Here is a 20,945-nt window from a genome sequence, read left to right as displayed (position 1 = left end):
AGAAAATGGCTTTTGCAAAATACCAGGGTTACCGACCTAGAGACATTTGAAATTGACGTTCAACCTACTTTTCAATATACAACATAATGCAAATATTAGAGGTAAGCTTGTTCTTTTTCACAAGTGCACAGCTTGTCATTAGACATGTTGAAAAATGTCAGCGTTACAGTACAACTGAGCCTGACATTTGGCCTGTTGTCAAAAATACTCCGTCATGAATTTTGAGAAGATAACTCAACTAGCATTTATAAACCCATTTATAACAAATTATTTTAAATGTGTTGATGACATTAACCACATAAGCTGAAAATTATATACATTCTGATAACAGTCAGAAATTACTCGCCCTCCGTCAGCCAAGATAAAACCTCGATTTTTCTCGACTTGACGGAAAAACTCCAAGTGATGTTTTCGATCTCGTAAAATTTTTTTATTGTTCCATTTATGATACGGGATCGGTTTACCGGCTTCTGATAGTGAATCGTGGATATTGTTGAATAAACTCTTATTAATAAACTTGTTTTAATTAAATTTAGTCGCCTTATCAGAGATCGAAGACCAAAGTTGTTTTCGATTTCACGAAAAATTCCATGTAATGTTTCGATTGTTCCGTAACACCCCTACTAATGTGTTCGGAACCTTTTATTTTTCGGTGTTCTGCAAATTATAAAACCCGAGGAGTTCAGAGTCCAGAGTAGCTCTGGCGAGAATTAGTGAGACTACAGCGAGATTCACGGAAATGTGGGTGGGAGGTGACTAGCACGTGGAGACATGGTAAACAGAAAAGTTATGTTGCGTTTCAGTTTTCACCACTGTGTAATATCTGTAGAAATGTACTTCAGTCTCTCTTGAATTCATTTAAACTTTTTAAACTTCAATAAGTATTCCTAGTGAAATTATTTTCTGCAGTTTTGTATTAAAATTTCTTTTTTGGACAAACATACTTGCATGGGAACTGGGACTATTTTTTTTTTTTTTTTTTTTTTTTTTTTTTTGTAGTCAGATTAGCAAATGAGGTACATGTACCAACATGGCTTAAACTGAAAAATCAGCTGAATGAGTTGAATTGCATTGTGGGTTACTACGGATACTACATGAATTTTACGCTTGGAAAAAAACGCACAAATCTACAGACGATTGGAAAGGCACAAAGAACATTTTTTTCATGCATTTTTTATTATATTACGGTATTTTAATGCTTACAAATAAAAACAATTCAATTGTTAAATAAATGTGGATTTCTAGCTTTCTCAAACCAAACTGTAAGACGATTTGCATTTGCATTCCTTTGTTGTACTATCGGTGAATGCAATTGTGAGGTGGGTTCCCTGGCCAAAAGCACATGTGATCACGGGCACGGGTATTGTAATGTAAAAAAACTTTGTTGTCCATTTAAATGTTTAAATGCCTAAGAGATGCTGCTCGTTTTCCTTAACTTTGAAGTGCTGGTTTTCTGAACAAGGCACAGACTACATTTAATTATACATTTACATGTATATACATTTTCTAGTTAACAACGTTACAACAAATTGCAAACGCCGTGACATATTTCATAGTTTCTAATCATTGTATTTTTTCATAAAAAACATGTTTTTTGAGTTCTTTTTGGGAGTCCATTAATATTGATCGTAGATTGACCTGAACCACGTGTTCGAAGTAATATGTAAACATATACCTGACTAGTAAACGTTGCTATTCATTCAATTATTGGTCAATTGTTCATGGTAAGATCCTCTGTGCACATTATTAAGAATAGCCATATGAGGTAAACAAAGATTTGTCATTGTAGAAGATATTCTTTTTTCTAGGTAATGGGCGATTTAGGAAAAATTGTCATTACTAAGCTCCAATTTTCGCCGTCTTTATCACAAAAGGGAAGATTAAGTAGATTGTGATTTTTAACCCCCACCACTTCAGTTTTTTTTTTCTGTTTAAAATCATAAAAATCGTTCAGAAAGGTCTGGAAAAACATTTTTCATTGGACATGTTTTTAAAAGAAACAGACTATATAACAATGTCCTGTTTACTGCCAATTTTATTTATAAAACCTGTTCTACCCTATAACCATTAAATGGGTCAACCTACACTACGTGTCTTGAATTTAAATCACAATAACATTAGTAAGGGTGTGTAAGTTCAGTATAGGTATATTGACTTGGACTCATGAAATTTGAGGATCGTTGAAATAAACTCGTATGAATGGATGATTATTTAAAACAGGATGTGTTTGTGAAACACTGATGCCCCCGTATGGCAACTTATAGCGAAGGTTAAACTTTCTCAAATACAAATCAAATATGTTGGTACCCAAAGTAAGTTCTTGTCCCGAGGAATATACCTGTGAAATATGAAAGCCCTAGCAGCAACCATTTAAAAGATATGTAAAAGGTAAAAACAATTTCAAAGGTAAGTCAAACATCAAGGTCAAGGTCAAATGGTCAAAAAATGGTTCCCAAGAAAAGGCCTTCTCACAAGTAAAACGCATGTGAAATATGAAAGCCCTAGCATCAACCGTTCAAAAGATATGCCCAAGTTTAAAGTTTATCAAAAGTAGGTCAAACTCCAAGGTCAAGATCAAAAGGTCAAAGTTGTTGGCATCCAATGGAAGGTCTTGTCACAAGGATTACATATGTGAAGTATGAAAGCCATAGCGCCAACCGTTCAAAAGATATGGCCAAGTTTAAAGTTTTTCAAATGTAGGTCAAACTCCTAGGTCAAGGTCAAACGGTCAAAGTTGTTGGTATCCAAAGGAAGGTCTTGTCAAAAGGATTACACATGTGAAGTATCAAAGCCCTAGCACTAACCGTTCAAAAGTTATGGCCAATGTTAAAGTTTTCAAAAAGTAGGTCAAACTCCAAGGTCAACGTCAAGGGGTCAAAGTAGATGGCATCCAAAGGAAGGACTTGTCAAAAGGATTACATATGTGAAATATGAAAGCGATAGCGCCAACCGTTCAAAAGATATGACCAAGTTTAAAGTTTTTCAAATGTAGGTCAAACTCCTAGGTCAAGGTCAAAGGGTCAAAGTTGTTGGCATCTAAAGGAAGGTTTTTTCACAAGCATTACACATGTGAAGTATCAAAGCTTTAGCACCCACTGTTCAAAAGTTATTGCCAAGGTTAAAGTTGGTCAAAATTTTGTAAAACTGGGTCAAACTCCGAGGTCAAGGTCAAAAGGTCAAATATGATTGTACCCAAAGAAAAGGTCTTGTCACAAGGAATACACTTGTGAAATATGAAAGCCATAGCATCAACCAATCAAAAGTTATGGGCAATGTTAAAGTTTTTGCGGAAAAACAGACAAACAGACAGACAGACTGACAGACAGACGGACAGGGCAAAAACTATATTCTCCCGAATCTTCGATACGGGGCATAAAAACAATTTGTTTAATAATTTGAACTTGAATTTATATTGACTGTAAATTTTGAATTTTATGATAAATATTATTATTCATTTTGTCTCACTATTCATTTTATTTTTTTTTTTTTAACTATAATTGTAGCATAACATTTAAAGAATAGATAACCACCATTTGGTTTAATTTATCACTCTAGTTTATTTGAAGGAAAAGAAATGATAGAAATGAAGTCAAAATTAGTTTGCAATATTGCAAATTGCTTTTAATCTTAAAATAACTTGTTTATCATAATTTTAAGGTCCTTTCTCCAAAATGTATTCTATAATATGCAGTAAGTTTTAAAAAGGAATGTAAAGGATTAACTGCCCTTTTTTGGTTAGATGATACAATTATGAAATATCTGTTCGTATCTTTTATTCCAACAAATAAATAAATTATTGCTGCATCTTTAAACTATATATGTTCTTAATAAAACGAAAAGAATAGTGGTCTGAAAGCATGTGTATTGGACACTGAATGTAAAAATGAAGATAAAATTAAATGTAATTCTATAGAACCTGTACTTCAAAATATTGATTTAATTACTGTCAACTTTCCTCCTAATATTCAAGATAAAAGATAAGGCATGATAACGGCCGAGTCTGGCTACCTATTTGATGTAAAAATCATAACACAATTAAAATTTTGATAGTTTGTAATTAAGAGTTTAAAATGATGCTTGTTTTAAAAGTAGCACTAATTTTGATTCAAAGCTTGCATGGAGGCCACAAGAGGGTAAAGAAGTAGGACATTTTTCCGAATTTCCTCAATTCTGGTAGAATTTCATCAAATTTGAGATACTTTTCACTTCGGGAAACATAGAGCACAAGCTTGCCTATCTGAGATTTTTATACAAAAGATGTATCTGATACTAGTATATGAAATATATAAATTTGGTAAATAGGCAAGCTTATGCTCTATGTTTTCTGAAACAAAATGTGCTGTAAAATCGATGAAAATTTGCATAAAATGAGAAAATTCGGAAATTGACATATTTTCTGACCTTTCTGTAACCTTTGTGTATCCCATAACTTAGAACCAATACTCATTTTGTGGAAGGGATGTTAACATGTTTTTTTTTTTAATTGACAAACTGTTGTACCATTCTAAAAGACACCCCAAACCAGGGACCAAAAAGAGGTCTTAGCCTATCTTGGCCTTTATCCTAATATTTTTTCCCTGTAATATGATCATGAGCAGTATCTATAAACAGTCCCCTTTAAAGTCAACATTTCGAAAATCTATGGTTGATACAATGACCTTGTAAGCAAATAGAATGTATTGTCAGGTCAATTTTTTCTGATGCTTTTCATACAAATTGTTAGGCCAGTATTTTCAGACTAAATTTTCTTCGGATTTTTCCGTTTTCCCGATCATGACAAGAAACATACGGCGGGTTTGAGCGGTCGTCAGGGGATGCTTACTTTCACATGGCACCTAACCCCACTTATATTTTTAGAGGTCCATGTTTGCTCTGCTCTAAATTTGTATTGTTAAAACGGACTTTTGACCTTGATTACTGTTCATTATTTTCATATTTCAGTATTTTTTCACCTATTTATTTATTCAAAAATAGATAGCTTTTTATTATAAACTTTGTCTTTCTAAGGTGACAAATTGAAAATGTGTAGATATTAGGGATGTCAAAATATTTATTTTCTTTAGTCGAATATTCGATTGCATTATTCGAACGATAGTCGAATATATTCGAAACTTTTTCGGAAACTTATTTCAAAGGTCACTAGCTGGTGCATGGCATATTTAACCCCAAATCCCCTCTTTTTAAAATTTATTAAAAAGTTACATCAAACGTTACACACAGATGTTCACATGGACCTAAAATGTGGATAGCATGTTTATATTTACTAAATATGGACCGCTAATTTCTCCAAAATGTATTATTTCCCCGTCAATAATGTTCATAAATCAGTCTGTAAAGTCGGTTTTAAAATGACAGTACGATACATTTTTTTTAAAGCTTATTAGAATGATTGGATATTAATGACTGTAATCAGGTTTCTGAACTTAAATTATTATTATATGGTAGTCCTGATCATGGACTCAATATTAATATACAAATTTTTGAAGCAGTACATGCATATATAGCAGCAACAGAACGTTTTACTTGAACACTGTCATGTAAATGTATATATAACTTTTGTCAATTTTTCCAAACCGGTACTTCATTGTATTTTTCCCCCGTTTTTTTTCCTCGCATTTTTTAATTGTTTGTTTAATTAATGTTATGCAGTGTATTTACCTTGACCTTGCTGTAGGGAGAGGGCTAAAATAGGCTATGCCTGCTGCCTAATCCCATTCACTTCATGTGAATAAAATTATGTATAAATAAATAAAAAATGATTGGAGGGGGGGGGGGGGGCACGGTATCTGTGATAATGTTAAATATTTGAATATACTTCTAGTTATAACTATAGAGTCTTTAACATAGGCAACATTTCAAAATAAAAATTGTCGGAAATGAGATTTAAAAATATCGGAAATGCTATGCAAAATTCCGGAATTAAAATGCAGCGTTAAAATACGTAAAAGAATATTAATTTTGCAGTAATTATCGTAGTGTCTAAACATGTCATGGTTATAATGGTTACATGGTATGAGATCAAGTCCAATTAATAATTTCACAAAGAAAGCGCACTATAGCAAGATAATTTCATTACAAAAACAACACATTAATTGACAAATAATTCTCGCGAAAGTGAAGCATTTCTAATCACTGTACTTACTACCTGTAAAGTCAGCAGTTTTTAATGATTAAAATTATCTTATCAACTGTGTCTGAGGGAAGACGGTTTCCCGATTTTAGGATGAGAATTCCATTTCTTTATCACTCTTTTACTGAATTTATTTATTCGAATGTCGTTTCGTTATTCGATCGTCGGTCCATTCGACTGATAGTCGAATAGTCGACTATTCGTTGACATCCCTAGTAGATATCTTAAATAATCGCACCTCTCAAGTCAATCTACTCGTAAATATCAAGGAATATAGGAGTATATCTTCTAAAATCCCCACCCCGTTTTAAGGGTTATAACATTCTTTATCCATCTACTTAATTTACTTCTTGTTGATATGGTTTTGATAATTTTGGATCTTATGACATATCATTCCACATACAAGCACAAAGAATTAATTCTTTTATTTTTTTTTTAATGGCTTTGTAATCAAAGATGTTGGGTCAAATTATTTTTGGTCTGTCTTTTCGCCTGTCTGCCTAACTGTTTGTCTAGCTGTCTGTTTGTCCGCAGAAACATTAACCTTGGCCATAACTTTTGAACAGTTCACGCTAGGGCTTTCATATTTCATATGTGTAATTCTTGTAATTGTTACAAGACCTTTTTAGGATTGCCAGTCTGCCTTGAAGCCTTCCTTTATGAGACTATTGCGTACCGGTTTCTCATTAAGTCTGGTATTATGGCGTCCAGAAAATGTTACTAGCAGTTTCTCTTGCAGTTTGAAACCTGTTCTGTCGGTGGATTAGACGGATGTCTCTGTCCGGAAGTCCCGTTGCCCCCCCCCCCCCCTCCACCGATGACGTCCGCTTTTTGGACGGTCTCTACCGCTTCCTGCTAACACGAGTCTTAGTTCTAGTTACAATATGGTGGATTGGGACATTAATTTGCTCAGCAATTTTATTCTGTTGGTGTCTTTGCCTTAGTAAGGCAATAACCAGGCTCCCTTAGCTTTCAGTAAGGTGTGATATCTTCTAGGTCAAACTTTGTTCGAATTCTCACCGGACATTTAAAAAAAAATCACTGTAGATTGCAAAATGAAAAAGGTGAAGATAACGAACAGTGATCGATCTCAAAAAATCTATAAACAAAACAAACCTGTGAACAGGATATATACACGGACCCCTGGGGGTTGCAGGTGGGATCAGGTACCTGGGAGGAGTAAGCATCCCCAGTCATCGCACCCGTCGTGAACCCTCTTTTGAACATTTTGTAGTCAAATTTACAAAAGAAACAAAGGTCTAACAATTAGAATGAAACATGTCAGCCAAAATACGACCCCATGGTAGGTTAAATTTGCTAAAAGCTCGTTACAGCGACCATAGAATTTACGAAATGCTGACTTTAAACGATGTTTTTTAAATCCCTGTAACTTCAACTTATTTTTCAGTACCCTGCCTTGGATTAAACACTGATCGGTACTAGGAGCATGCTCTTTAGTATCGAATAAGGTGGGAGATATAAACACCATATGCAGGTGATAGTGGAATATTACTACATAAATAAGGAAAGTTGACGATGGAAAAGCTGAAATCATCTCGTTTATCATACAATCTAGTTGTTAGTTGGCCCTTATCGTCTATCAATAGTTCATCTTACTCAAATTTCCAGGTACATGGTTTTCAAGCCGAAGCTCAGAGGCAAATTACTCGTGCTCACGTCAAGCACACCAGTCATGGTTGAGTAATATTTCTATCGCATATCCATTTTTAAAGATTATTTAAAGTCCAAAATAATCCGAAACTATTTTAACCATGATTATGCAATTAAAGTTCATCAATAAAAAGATATGCGTTTTTTGTTCCCTTCAGTATATAATGGCAATAAATATATATAGCTAAAAGCAACACATAATAATGAATGTTCTGGAAATGTTCGTGTGTTCTTAAATCTTTTGAAGTTCTTTATATCAATAACTTGGTAATTGCAAGCAATTGTTCAAATGCACTTGAATACATGTACACACACAACATTAGTATTTGAAATTAAGTACTTATTGTATAAAGATGTACATTTATAATTAGGAAAAAGATAAGTACGTGCTTGTGTTTATTTTAAATCTATGGGGCCTCTCCTCTGGTACAACTTGTTTCGATCCTCAAGAGATTGATGAGTTTCTCCGGAAACATTTCAGAACGGAACATAATTATTTAAGTATACAAATTATCAGAGTTATTACATTTCTGAGTTTGTTGTTTACTTCCTCGTGGCAAATAGAACTTTTCTACAATAGCACGTAAGTCCATTTTTGATAAAAGTGTCATTTAATTGTCTTTTTGAAAATACTTTTGTACTTCCGGTTTCTTCGTTGTTCGTTTCTTTGTAAGAATTGATAACCACAGGACTCGCTCTGTATAATTTTATTGGCATCAGCTGAAAGTTAATTGTATTTTTAATGTATGTTGTACATTAGCTTATTTGTATTATATACAACATAAGATAATGTCTTTCAAACTACGTATCACAAATTTAGTCATTTGTAGATTTATTTCATAAATACTAAATAACTGGAAGTTGTAGTATTCTTCAAATACGGACTGGGGAATTCTTCAAGAAATATGTATTCTAGTTTTTCATGTAGTCAAATCGCGTTATCTTGAACTCAAATGAACAGAGAAAAAATTTCGAGATATCTGTAATTTGAGTGATTGTTTGTTTGTAGTTTTACGTCCCATTGGATTTTTTTTTCATTCACATTTACCAGTGAAGGGCTTCAAATTTAGACCTATACCCAGCACTTGAGCAGTGAGGGCTTTTCAATGTGCAAACGCCTACTGTGACAAGGGACCTCGATTTTTAAGGTCTCATCCGAAACACCCGTGACATTCACTTTGGTTGCTGGGCACTTGCCGAAAGAATAGTCACTACCTATGTTTATGTCTTAGGTTTGATGCGGCGCTGCGAACTAGAATCGATCCCGGGCCTCCAGATCACGGAGCGAACGCCTGTGAATTGGAGATACTGAGGTTAAAATACATAGAAAAAAGAGTCGGTAGAGCGCTCGCTCCGTGATCGGGAGGTCGTGAGTTCTAATCTCGGCCGCGAGTGACTTAAGTCGATAAAAAATGGGTAGCAACTGTTCCTTCGCCATGTACTCGACACTTTGAAGTGAAAGTCGATTGGCTTGCGTGATAATTTCATGCATAAACGCCTTCGGCGTTTATGCAAATTATCACGCAAGCCAATCGATTGATCACATCATGAAACCAAAAAAATTAGACAGTTATTCTTTAATACTAACATTAGAAACAGGTTAGGTGTTTTTATTTGATAATTGCCTTCTGTAAATTATTTCTTTTTTCCAAAGAAAGACAAAATAATTAACATAATGATATTTTTGTTTTTATCATACCTCTGTGATTATTCTTATATAAAAAAAATATGATGAAAAATCCTTCTATTTTTTTAAACAGCCCTTACCATGGAAAAGTTTTGTGCTTTTTGCTATTCATGAACTATTTTAGGGCAGTATTCCATTTCCCTCGCAATCATCTCGGTAATGAAATCTTCTGGTTTTATCCGGATCGTGAAATGACACAAGTCTGCTTCGGTATAATAAAACACCTACATGTACTGTATTTACTGACTATTAGGACCATAACAAGATAGGTGTCCCTCCCGCTTGCGCCTCGGGATTAAATAGTCACTGTTTTTGTGGACAATAAACTTGCTATTGTCCTCATAACCAATAAATAGGTGTTTATTATAATATTCACACACACATTCACACTTATCGTCTTTAATTTTTACAGGGATGGAGTATTTAAAACTAATTCTTAGCAAGTAAAAAATTTGATAGATATACAACAACATTGCATTTGAGAAACAATCCTAATCATAGAAAACCGCAACCAAATTTAAAAAAAAAATACACATACAGTATAAATTGCTGTGAAATATTGAATTTTCTGTTTGTATAGAAATCTATCAACAAAGCTTATTTAAAAGAAAGGTCTAATAATTACAAATTGCTAAATTTTTTTGTCATAAGAGAACCACAAATGTGAAAATAGAAATAGAAAATAGAAATCAACTTTTATGTTAGAAACAAGTGTTTCAAAAATAAGGACTGGTCTAAAGGTGTTTTCAATGATGAATCATTGAGGAAAAATAAATACCTTGGGATTTTCCGAATTTCACTACAAAAAATCCAGAATGCATACGAATCCCCCCTTGCAAATAAAGTTCTGATAAATGATCATTTTTTTTTTGTATTCAAGAGATAACATAAAATAATAGTATCAAATGTAGCTTTTGAATTACATAAGAAATGTAATAAAGAAAACGTTTTCGAGTATGTGGTTTTTTGAAGTCATGAAGAAGGAGGAAAAGCAGTTTAAATCTTTTCTAGATCTTTCCCTTCTTAAAAATAATCTGACTCCGAAATTACCTTTGTAACTTGATCTTACTTGTTTTGGTAAAAAGTTTTGTACAGTCGCAATATGATCATTCAAAATTATACAAGTATTAATTTCCATATTAAGATTGATGGAGAGTTACACTTTTGAGTGATTTCTATTTCTTTTTGCTGAACAAAATCGGAAGTACAGCTTCACCTAATACTAAAATTTTTCATATCATTGTCACAAAGAATATGGTGATACATATAATTGCCGAAAAAAAAGTCTTATTGCAAAACATTTATACGTTTAGAATATTTTTTTCAAGATATGTTGTGTAATGAACTTTAACCATGGATTCCAAATGCAGTGCCCAAGATGTTCTGCGATGTGATCTATGTGAAACTCCTATTCCTTCAATGCACTGTGACTTTTGCCATATCAAACTCTGTAAAGCGTGTGTGGGGGAGCATCTCTCTGATTTATCAAAGGAACATAAAGTGGTCAGATTTAAAGATCGAGGATCCACTCTTATTTTTCCCGAGTGTACGATTCATATGAAAAATCATTGTCAACTTTTTTGTGAGGACTGTGACTGTCCTCTATGTTTGTCCTGTCTTTCGTCCAACTCCCACAAAGGTCACACGTTAAAGCATTTTTTGGAAATATTGAAATCCAGACAAAATGATATTGATACAGATATCAAAGAACTGCAAGATTTTATATGCCCTATATATGAAGAAATTTCATTGGACATCATAAAGGAAAAACAAAGTGCAGAAAATCACTACAAAAAATTAAAATCAGATGTCACAAAGCAAGGAGCAGACTGGCATAAAGAGATTGACATTCTTGTAAAAAACAAAATTTCAAACATTGAGGAAATGACGCAGAAGCACCTGGAAACCCTCAATGAAAAAGAATTCGAAATTAATCAGAACATTTCTAAAGCAAAACAAGTTATTTTAGATCTGAAGAAAATGTTAGATTCCAATGACGTCTCCCTAGTCACTACGTACAAATCCTGCAATGCTTTCTTCAGAACATTGCCTCCTAAAGTTACAGCATTTTTACCAAGTTTCTCTTTTGAGAAAGTCAACAGAGAACAAATTTCTCAACTGTTTGGTTCTCTCTCAACTTTATCTTTTATTAAAGAAAAGCATGGCTACACGCTGAAGGCACTGGAAGTTGTTCCTTGTCCTCCAGTCAAACCACTGCTTGATGATCCTGAGATCATTGGCACCATCGACACTGGATATAAATATCTGAATAGTGTTTCCTGCCTAAGTGACGAAGAAATCTGGACTTGTGGGAACAGCAAAGTTATGAAACTCTACAACCTCCATGGCAAACTACTGAGGACAATTCAAACTAAGTCAAAGATCCCACCTCGGGAAATAGCAGTGACTGAAAATGGAGAACTTGTCTACATCGATGAAGTCACACAAACTATTAACTTAGTAAAAAATAAGCAAATAGAAGAAGTTATAAGATTAATGGGGTGGATTGCAGAAAACGTTTGTGTTGCTTTTTCTGGTGACCTTCTTGTTACTATGGCTAGAGATACGGAATCAAAGATTGTACGTTATTCCGGCTCTTCAGAAAAACAAACTATTCAATTTGATCATAGGGGCAAACCTTTGTTTCCATCTGGCAGTATGAAATACATTGCTGAGAACAGAAATCTAGATGTATGTGTTGCTGACATTGCAACTGGCGCAGTAATAGTGGTCAATCAGATTGGAAAACTACGTTTTAGATATACTGGCCATCCATGCAAGGGAGCATTTTATCCTCATGGCATTGCTACAGACAGCCAAAGTCAGATTGTGACAACAGACTCTAACAACCACTGCGTGCATATCTTAGACGAAAACGGGAAGTTTCTTCGCTACATTGATAACTGTAATTTAAGCAACCCATGGGCAATATGTGTTAATTCCAAAGATAACCTCTTTGTAGCTGAGCAATACAGTGGTAAAGTAAAGCAGATAAAATACATATAAAATGGATGACAGCTAACATTTAACGATATTTTGTACGGAATAGAGTTGAGTTGTGTTGAATGTTTTACAAAATGGGTGAAAGAAGGTTTAGAGATAGTAACATACATGGATTAGAACTTACGAATAAAATCATTTATCATTTATATATTGTATATTATTGTATGGTCGTCCTGTTGTGGTTTTTGTGAAAATTAATATATCCACCATGTGCCTGTCCAGAAAGGTTGCTGGTTTCTGATTTACAAAAAATTATTCGTCAGTGAAATCATTGAAGAAACAACTTCTTTTATTGAAATTTTCCTGATATTGCTCATGCTGTTTCATGTAAGATCGTACGAAGAACAAGATCTGGGGATGAAGTGCAGATATTTGTAATTGTATATTTTGATAGCAATCATATTTTAGTTGGATCGATATATCCTTTTTATGGACACATTTTTTTTCTACGAGTAGAGTTTAAAATATTTGACCAGATGCTACATCTTAATTTAGATCGTTTTGTATACATTTTATGGTTTTTGTATGAATATGCCCTTGTCAATGAGATTTTTATTCTAAAACAATTAAGTTCACCTTGCAATTAAGGCTTGTGACGGTACATATTGTCGTTTTGTACATATTGCCGTCGGCGTCAATATGTACCTACCCTCACTGCACATATTGTCGTCCATCGGTACATATTGTCGCCGGCGACAATATGTACCGAGACGAGCCTTATTTTCTTCCTGCATAATGGACGACAAAATGTACAGTCAAGCACCAGCACATATTGTCGTCGACGACAATATGTACAGTCAAGGTCGGTATATATTGTCGTCGATACATTGTTTTGACGAATATTTACTTGAGAAAAGAAAGAGAAATTGACAAACAGACACATGAACGGAGGGGGTCAGACAGCATTACTCGCAATACGGTAGGGAGAAAACTTCTTGGTCAGAAAATTGTGTCCAGGATTGATGTACATCACTGTGGAATATCAAGATACCGTAATTCTCGAGATATCTGATAAGTCAGCTAGTCTTTTTTTCTTGTAATATATAATTGGAGATTGAATACAGGTATTTTTTTTTTGTTCAGTAGTAATATTATTTGATTGATTGATTGTATCTTGTTTTACGTCCCATTCGAGAATTTTTCACTCATATAGAGACGTCACCATATACCGATGAAGGGCTTCAAATTTTGACCTTTACTCGGCACTCAGGGCCATTGAGCAGTGAGGGATCTTTATCGTGCCAACGCCTGCCGTGACATAGGGCCTCGGTTTTTAAGGTCTCATCCGAATGACCCGCAACTTTCACTTCAAAGTGCCGAGCGCATGGCGAAGGAACAGTTGCTACCTATTTTTTATCGACTTAGGTCTGTCGCGGCCGAGATTCGAACTCACGACCTCCCGATCACGGAGCGAGCGCTCTACCGACTGAGCTACCGTGAACGGTCTAATATTATTTGGAAATTATTCTTATATACGATCATGTGCCGATATGATATTATAAATATTATTTATTGTTAATCATAATATAAGAATAACGCAAAAAATAACATTTTAGATCACCTGAACTGGAAGTTCAAGTGAGCTTTACTGATCACATTTTGTCTGACCGTCCGTCTGTCTGTTAACTATTCATAATTTCAGCTTCTTTTCAAGAACACATTTTTACAACAAACAAAAACAAAATCAATTTTGTTCAAGTCATGACCCCAGGTGTAATGTGAGCCACAATGGGTGATCAAAATTTTACATAGGAATATATACAGAAAATCTTTAGAAATTTTCTCAAACACCAAAGACAGATGTAGCAACCTCCCCCCCCCCCCCCTCCCCCGCTTGGTGGTTTGATCTTTTTTTTTTTTTTTTTTTTTTTTTTTTTTTTTTTTTTTTTTTTTTTTTTTTTGCTTTGGTAAATTCTGTTTGTTTAACTTGTATATACTATATACTTATTCCACAGGTAAAATTTCATAATTAAATAATAAAGTTAACATATACAATAACACTGATGGACGACAATATGCGCAGTGAGGGAAGGTACACATTGTCGCCGGCGACAATATGAACAGGACGACAAAATGCACCGTCACAATCACGCTGCAAGAAATAGCAAACGAGACACGTCAGTGTGATTCTCACACCAATAACATTCACAAAACTACCAAAAAACAGCAAAAGACATCTTTAAACAACAATATCTTTGGGGCGACAATATGTACAGTGAGGGTGAGGCACATAATGTCGCCAGCGACAATATGTACATATGTAACTTTTCAGTCGGCGACAATATGTACAGATGGACGACAATATGTTCAGTGAGGGTAGGTACATATTGTCGCCGACGACAATATGTACAAAACGACAATATGTACCGTCACAAGGCTTACTAAGGCTTATTAAGATGGAATACACCTTACATAATACAAGTAAGACGTTTTAGAAAAAAAGCATCTTTTAAGGAATCACTGTCTAGTTAGTAGAGTATGCCTGGGCATCAACGATAGTTGGAAACGTGGGATAATTTGCATAACGGGCAAAGCCTTTATGCATAAATTATCCCACGTTTCCAACTATCGTTGATGTCCCTGGCATACTCTACTAACTAGACAGTGATTCCTTATATTTCCATTTCATTGTGAAATAAAAATGTAAATTTAGATTTTAAAAATGTAGACTAATAGATTTAAATTACACGAGGCCTCACATGTCAATTTCAATAGTCCCCGCCCACTGACGTCAAACACAAAGTCAGCCAAACGAGAATTACATGCATATTAGGCCTCCTTAGAGTCAGACACAAAGACAGCCGCAAGAGAATTTCATGCATATTAGGCCTTCTTAGCTCCTGACCTTTCGCTTGGCGAAATTTGCATTCGAGTGAAATGATCAAGAAATCAACTCTCCTAACTTTCAAAGAGTTATCACAGAGAAAACAAATCGAAATGGAAATATAACTCATTTAATTACCTCAACCCTGACTCCATCTTATATTCTAGTTATTATTTCAAGACAAAAAGCGGGCTCCGTCTATTGGCTTTGGTTTCTGTTTGCCGTCAGGACGTAAATTTTCGTACACTTGTACAAGCTTGTTCACAGAAAGTATATCAGAACTCCATTGCTTGGTTGCATTAGATTAAGGTTATTCTAGATCATCATTGCAACTGAGTTAGCTGATAATCACTACAGTGAGACTTGTCTTTAATGTCTTTATATATGTCCTTTTACCACAATTTTGTCGTTTCATAACGGTGGACATGCTTTATAAGATGTGTTGTCAATGCAAATAAGTGATTGATATAACATTACTCCTCAAAAGATAAAATAGTTCCCGCAGGATAATTAAGATTAAATTTAAGGTTCAAATGTGACGTAATCTTCAGTTATTAATGAAATTAGTTAGAGCTATTTTCTAATATGTGATTTTTAAAAGCAAGTGAAGTATATCATTGTTCATTAGATAATTATTCTCAGTGAACATATAGAGATCTAAGAATGGTTCTAGAATTATTTCATACAATAATGTGAGAAATGTACAAATTAGTATTGGATCTCAAACATTAAAAAGTGAAATAAATCTTCCGTTTTTTTTTTTCTGGTCAAGCTATTTTAAGGAAGTAAAATTGTAAGCAAACAACTTGATGCTTTATCTAGGGTAAGCTGAAATATAATCATCTGACAAATAAGTTTGATAAGAGACTGTGTATAACAAAGTACTTGATGAGTATCATAATGAAGACACATAATGAATTTTGCCTTCAAAACCCATTGCTAGTTTTGGCATCTAACAAAATTTATTTCTTTCCTGTAGATAGAATAGTCCATATGTTATTTGTTACTGTTTGCTAATATAAGACTTGTTTACAGGTTGGATGCACAGAAATATAACTTTCAAATGGATCCTCGGCTCAAAGCTCAAAATATTTTACGATGTGATATCTGTGATGCCCCAGTCCCTCAAATGCATTGTGACTTTTGTCATGTCAAATTATGTAAGGCATGCGTCGGGGAGCATCTCTTTGACTTAACAAAAGATCATAAAATCAAAGCTTTTCAACATCAGGAAATCACAATAGAATATCCGAAGTGTACAGACCATATAAACAAACATTGTGAGTTTTATTGCGATAAATGTTACGCACCCGTTTGTTCAACTTGCATCTCAACAGGAGAACACACGGGACATTCTATGTCAGATCTTCTGCAAAAATTCTATTCAAATGTACAGAGACTAGAAAAAGATTATAATGAATTGATAAACAATATTTGTCAATAATATGAAGAACTTGAAGCAGATGTGAAAATTGAGAGAATCCGGGTAGAGACATTTTACGAAAAACTTACAGCCAAAGTAATGGCGCATGGAGAGAAATGGCACAAAGAAATTGAGATTCTTGTCAACAAATACAAATCAGAAATTAATGATAAAAAAAACAGAAACTTAACTGCCTTATATAAGCAGGATGACATGATTACAGATATCATTTCTAAAACGAAGCAAAGCATTCTTAGAATAAAGGGAATACGGGATTCTGCTAACGTCTCCCTAACCTGTGCATACAATTTCAGAACTGCTGAATTTCCAAATTTCCCCCTAAAACTAAGTTTCCATCCTCAGAAGATCAATAGAAACCAATTGTCTCAACTGTTTGGTTCTTTAGCAGTATTACCCACTGACCAAGAAGAATATGGGTATACAATGACGGAGCCAGAGGCTGAATATTCTTCTACAGTTAAATCATCGCCTGATGTATCAGAGCTTATAACATCCATATCATCTCCTACAGTCAAACTACTGCTTGACGAACCAGAGATTGTAGCATCCATTGAAACTGGATATGAAAAATTACTAAGTGTTACCCGTCTAGGTGACGAAGAGATCTGGACACGTGGGAATGATACCGTCATGAATTTGTACAATCTCCAGGGTAAAATGCTGAAATCAGTCCTTACCAAATCAGGGGAGTGGCCTCATGATATTGCAGTGATGCAAACTGGAGAATTGGTTTATACTGACCCTAACACAAGAAGTGTAAACGTGGTGAGGAACGAGCTGTCAGAGGAGGTAATAAAATTGGAGGACTGGGAACCTAACGGCATTTGTATTACTTTCTCTGGTGAACTCCTGGTTACCATGTTCAGTGATGATGCTCAATCAAAAACCGTTCGTTACTCTGGATCCACAGAAAAGCAAACCCTTCAATTTGATGACCAAGGTAAACCATACTTTTCATCTGGTGGCCTGAAACACATTACGGAGAGCAAGAATTTGGACATGATTGTGTCTGACTATAGAGCTAAAGCAGTATTTGTGTTTAGTACAAAGGGAAAGCTCCGATTTATATACACTGGAAATCCCAATGTCACCGAGGAATCATTTAACCCTCTTGACATTGCTACAGATAGCCAGTGCCATATTCTTATAGTAGATTTTATACACAACTGCATCCACATCCTTGATCAGAAAGGAATCTTCCTCCGTTACCTTGATAGTTGTGATTTTAAGTATCCAATGGGAATATTTGTAGACACTAAAGATTATCTCTATGTGGCTGAGCTTGCTGGAAGAGTAAAGAAAATTAAGTACATGCAATGAAGGAAAACGAGTATGGAAATTTTCTAATGAATGGAAAAAAGTTATGAGGAAAATGTCAATTGTGCGAATAGTAGTTATCTAGCCATGACAGAATTCTGACATTTTATATCTCTGTCTGCAGAAAATTATACCAAGGATGATATTAGATTACTTGTGCTTTGACTTAGAAAAGTTGACTTAATAATTTGAGAAACAGAATAAGTTTGGCAAATGTCTAAATATCTAAATCTTAGAATATTGAAATGTTTTATTATTCATTTAGTCAGAGGAAGTGCGTGCTTATCAAGCGTTTGTTGTGACTTGACAATCAAACATAATGATAATTGTCTATTCAATGTCTGTTGGTGCATTTTGATTTTTTATTTTATTTTACATATAATAAAATGAAATGTTAAGATAACAAACAGTAATTCTGCTCCATGTCCAGTTTAACAATTAACAGTAATCATGCTCAATAGCCAGTTAAACAATATTAATTATTTAACTGGAGTTTAATTGTGAGCAGACCAAACACGGACCTCTGAAAACAGAGGTGGGAGCAGGTACCATGCAGGAGTGAGCATCCCTGTCGACCGATCACATCGCCTTGTTCTCTTTGTCATGATCAGATAAACGGAAAAAAATCCTTGGACAATTCAATGTGAGAATAATGGCCTAATTCGTATGAAATACGTCAGTCAACATTCGACTTAATAGATTGTACTTGTAAAATAAGGACATTGTATCGACCATAGAATTGGTGAAATGTTGACTCTGAACGAAATTGTTGATATCCTTGTGTCATCAACTTATTTTTCAGTAGCCTGTCTCGTTCAAGAAATTGTTCGAACGTAGAACATGCTCCAGCATATCGAATCAACTAGAAGAAATAAACCCCATTTGTAGGGGATACAGGTATATTGCTTCATAGTTTATTTAGCAATATACCTGTATCCCCTGCAAATGGGGAAGATAGAAAAAGTTGAAGTCATCACGTTTTTTTTTTTATTAAGTTAAGTTGTTAGCTTGCCATCAATGTCTTTTTCTAGTGAAACATCCAAATATGATACATGTGTCAGACTCTGTGGTGTCTTTTACTTCGAGTTCAGTGGGATTTAGCGAATCAACGCAGGAATGAAAATGAATAATGTTAATTGATAAAACGTCGTCTATATATCTAAACGTCGAATTGAATGCCACAGCAAGAGACTTCTTGTCATGCAGAAGTTTTTGAATAAATTATATTATAAATCCCAAAACCTTTCAGATTTTCCGTGAATCTAAAGATGTTTTCAAATGGTCTGATTCAAGAATGCTTTAATTCTTTCTTTCTGTCTTTCCTGTACAATTCTTTTCTTCACTTGATTATAATTACTTATGGTCATTTTATGATCCCAGAAAGGATGAAATACAGAAAATGATGCGTGTTCACGAGGGCCTGATGCATTGGTAGATATTGTATCGTTGGTGATACTCTTTTTACATGTTTTAACTTTAAGAAATCACAATGCAATTATCATGATAATCTGAATGAGACAAATGATTAATCACATTAAAGGAGAACAAAACTTGATACATAGTGTCAGTGTCTAATTTTTTAATATTTTGACATTTGCTGTCTCAACCCATATGTCTATACTTATATACCTTCTTTACAGATTTAAATTAATTAAAAACATAGCTCAAAATGCAATGTAATGATTTTGAACATCCTTTGTATCGCTAGAAGCATTGTAATAGCTAGTCGCTACGCCATTACCTCTCGCATATAATTATGTTCTTGAGTGTTTCCAGGTATAAGAAAAATGATAAACTAACCGTTGTATTGCACAATTCCAAGAAAGCCAACCCTTGGAACATCTGTTAGTCATCTAATCTGTTGGTCTTCTTGTCTTAAATTCATCCGTGTCATTAATGTGTCCAACATAGTTCACATCTATAACATAAAGCACAGCTGTCTACCAATCAAGCATCAGGTTAGTCTCACAACAAGGAACCCTTATCCATGATGAAGTTTCTGTCAAGAACCGCTGTGCATGGATCTATGAAGAAGGCTATTGTGTTTTTATAAGGCATCGGATCCAATATGTTTTTAAACATCCGAGAAGCAAAGGCTTTCTCCGAATACTGAAATACAATGTAATAATATGTAATAAATGTGTTATTGAATGTGTTTAAGGAGAGGAACCAGTAACTTGTAAGAACTTTATCCTAATCATTTTTATTTATTCAATAAAATATGTTCAAAACAATTTGTTAATCGTCAACAACTTCGAACTCTCCAATTCAAATCTTGTATGAATCAGAATCCATGAAATACATCAAAGGGAGAAAATTCTTAACCTTAAGCATAGACATACTGCTTTATGTCTATGGCTTAGGATATGCTTAAAATCGGTAAAATTGCAAGTTCCGGAAACGAACTGGAAGAATCAGCAGGGAAATCGATTTTTTACCGATTCTTGAATAAAAGATACTTATGGTATACATTAAGTAAAACAAAAACCTTTCTTCATGATGATTGGGTATCAGGGGACAAATAATCTCTTCTCTCATTGGCATTACAACATATAGCCTAAGTCGTATAAGTCAGTTCGAAAGTAATTTAAACCTTATCCAAATCAAAGATAAAGATGACCTTTTCCTGCTTATTATTAATGTACGCCAGGCTGAAATATCCTGAAATGAGAAAACGTTTGCACAGACAAGATCAAACGTTATTTATTCTGGAAAATGTATTTTCGCCATGTAACTATATATAACAGAGGATATGAATCACATATCCATTACAACTACTAAGACATGTATATTAAATACATGACTATAAGATGAATACATTAGACTATATATTAATTCTAATCCTAAGTTGATTGGTTGGTTGTTTGCT

At 34.3% G+C, this 20,945-nt stretch overlaps 2 protein-coding genes across 2 annotated transcripts; both read left to right on the top strand.

Annotated features, from left to right (window-relative positions):
- The first annotated feature begins 4,641 nt into the window (after nucleotides 1-4,641).
- LOC133186336 (E3 ubiquitin-protein ligase TRIM36-like) lies at nucleotides 4,642-12,539 on the top strand. Its single transcript, XM_061321586.1, has 2 exons — nucleotides 4,642-4,661; nucleotides 10,859-12,539. The coding sequence occupies exons 1-2, from the start codon at nucleotides 4,642-4,644 to the stop codon at nucleotides 12,492-12,494; spliced, it is 1,656 nt and encodes a 551-aa protein (XP_061177570.1). The 3' UTR covers nucleotides 12,495-12,539.
- Nucleotides 12,540-17,182: 4,643 nt separating this feature from the next.
- Nucleotides 17,183-18,079, top strand: LOC133186235 (uncharacterized). Its single transcript, XM_061321467.1, has one exon. It carries the CDS (start codon nucleotides 17,183-17,185, stop codon nucleotides 18,077-18,079), a length of 897 nt encoding a protein of 298 aa, XP_061177451.1.
- Nucleotides 18,080-20,945: the final 2,866 nt, after the last annotated feature.

This window comes from Saccostrea echinata, unplaced genomic scaffold, assembly GCF_033153115.1.
Source record: "Saccostrea echinata isolate AGI-Se365-2 ecotype Australia unplaced genomic scaffold, CSIRO_AGI_Sech_v1 ptg000013l, whole genome shotgun sequence".
NCBI lineage: Eukaryota > Metazoa > Mollusca > Bivalvia > Ostreida > Ostreidae > Saccostrea > Saccostrea echinata.
Note: the sequence above shows the minus strand (reverse complement) of the source record. Positions and strands in the feature narration are given on the sequence as shown.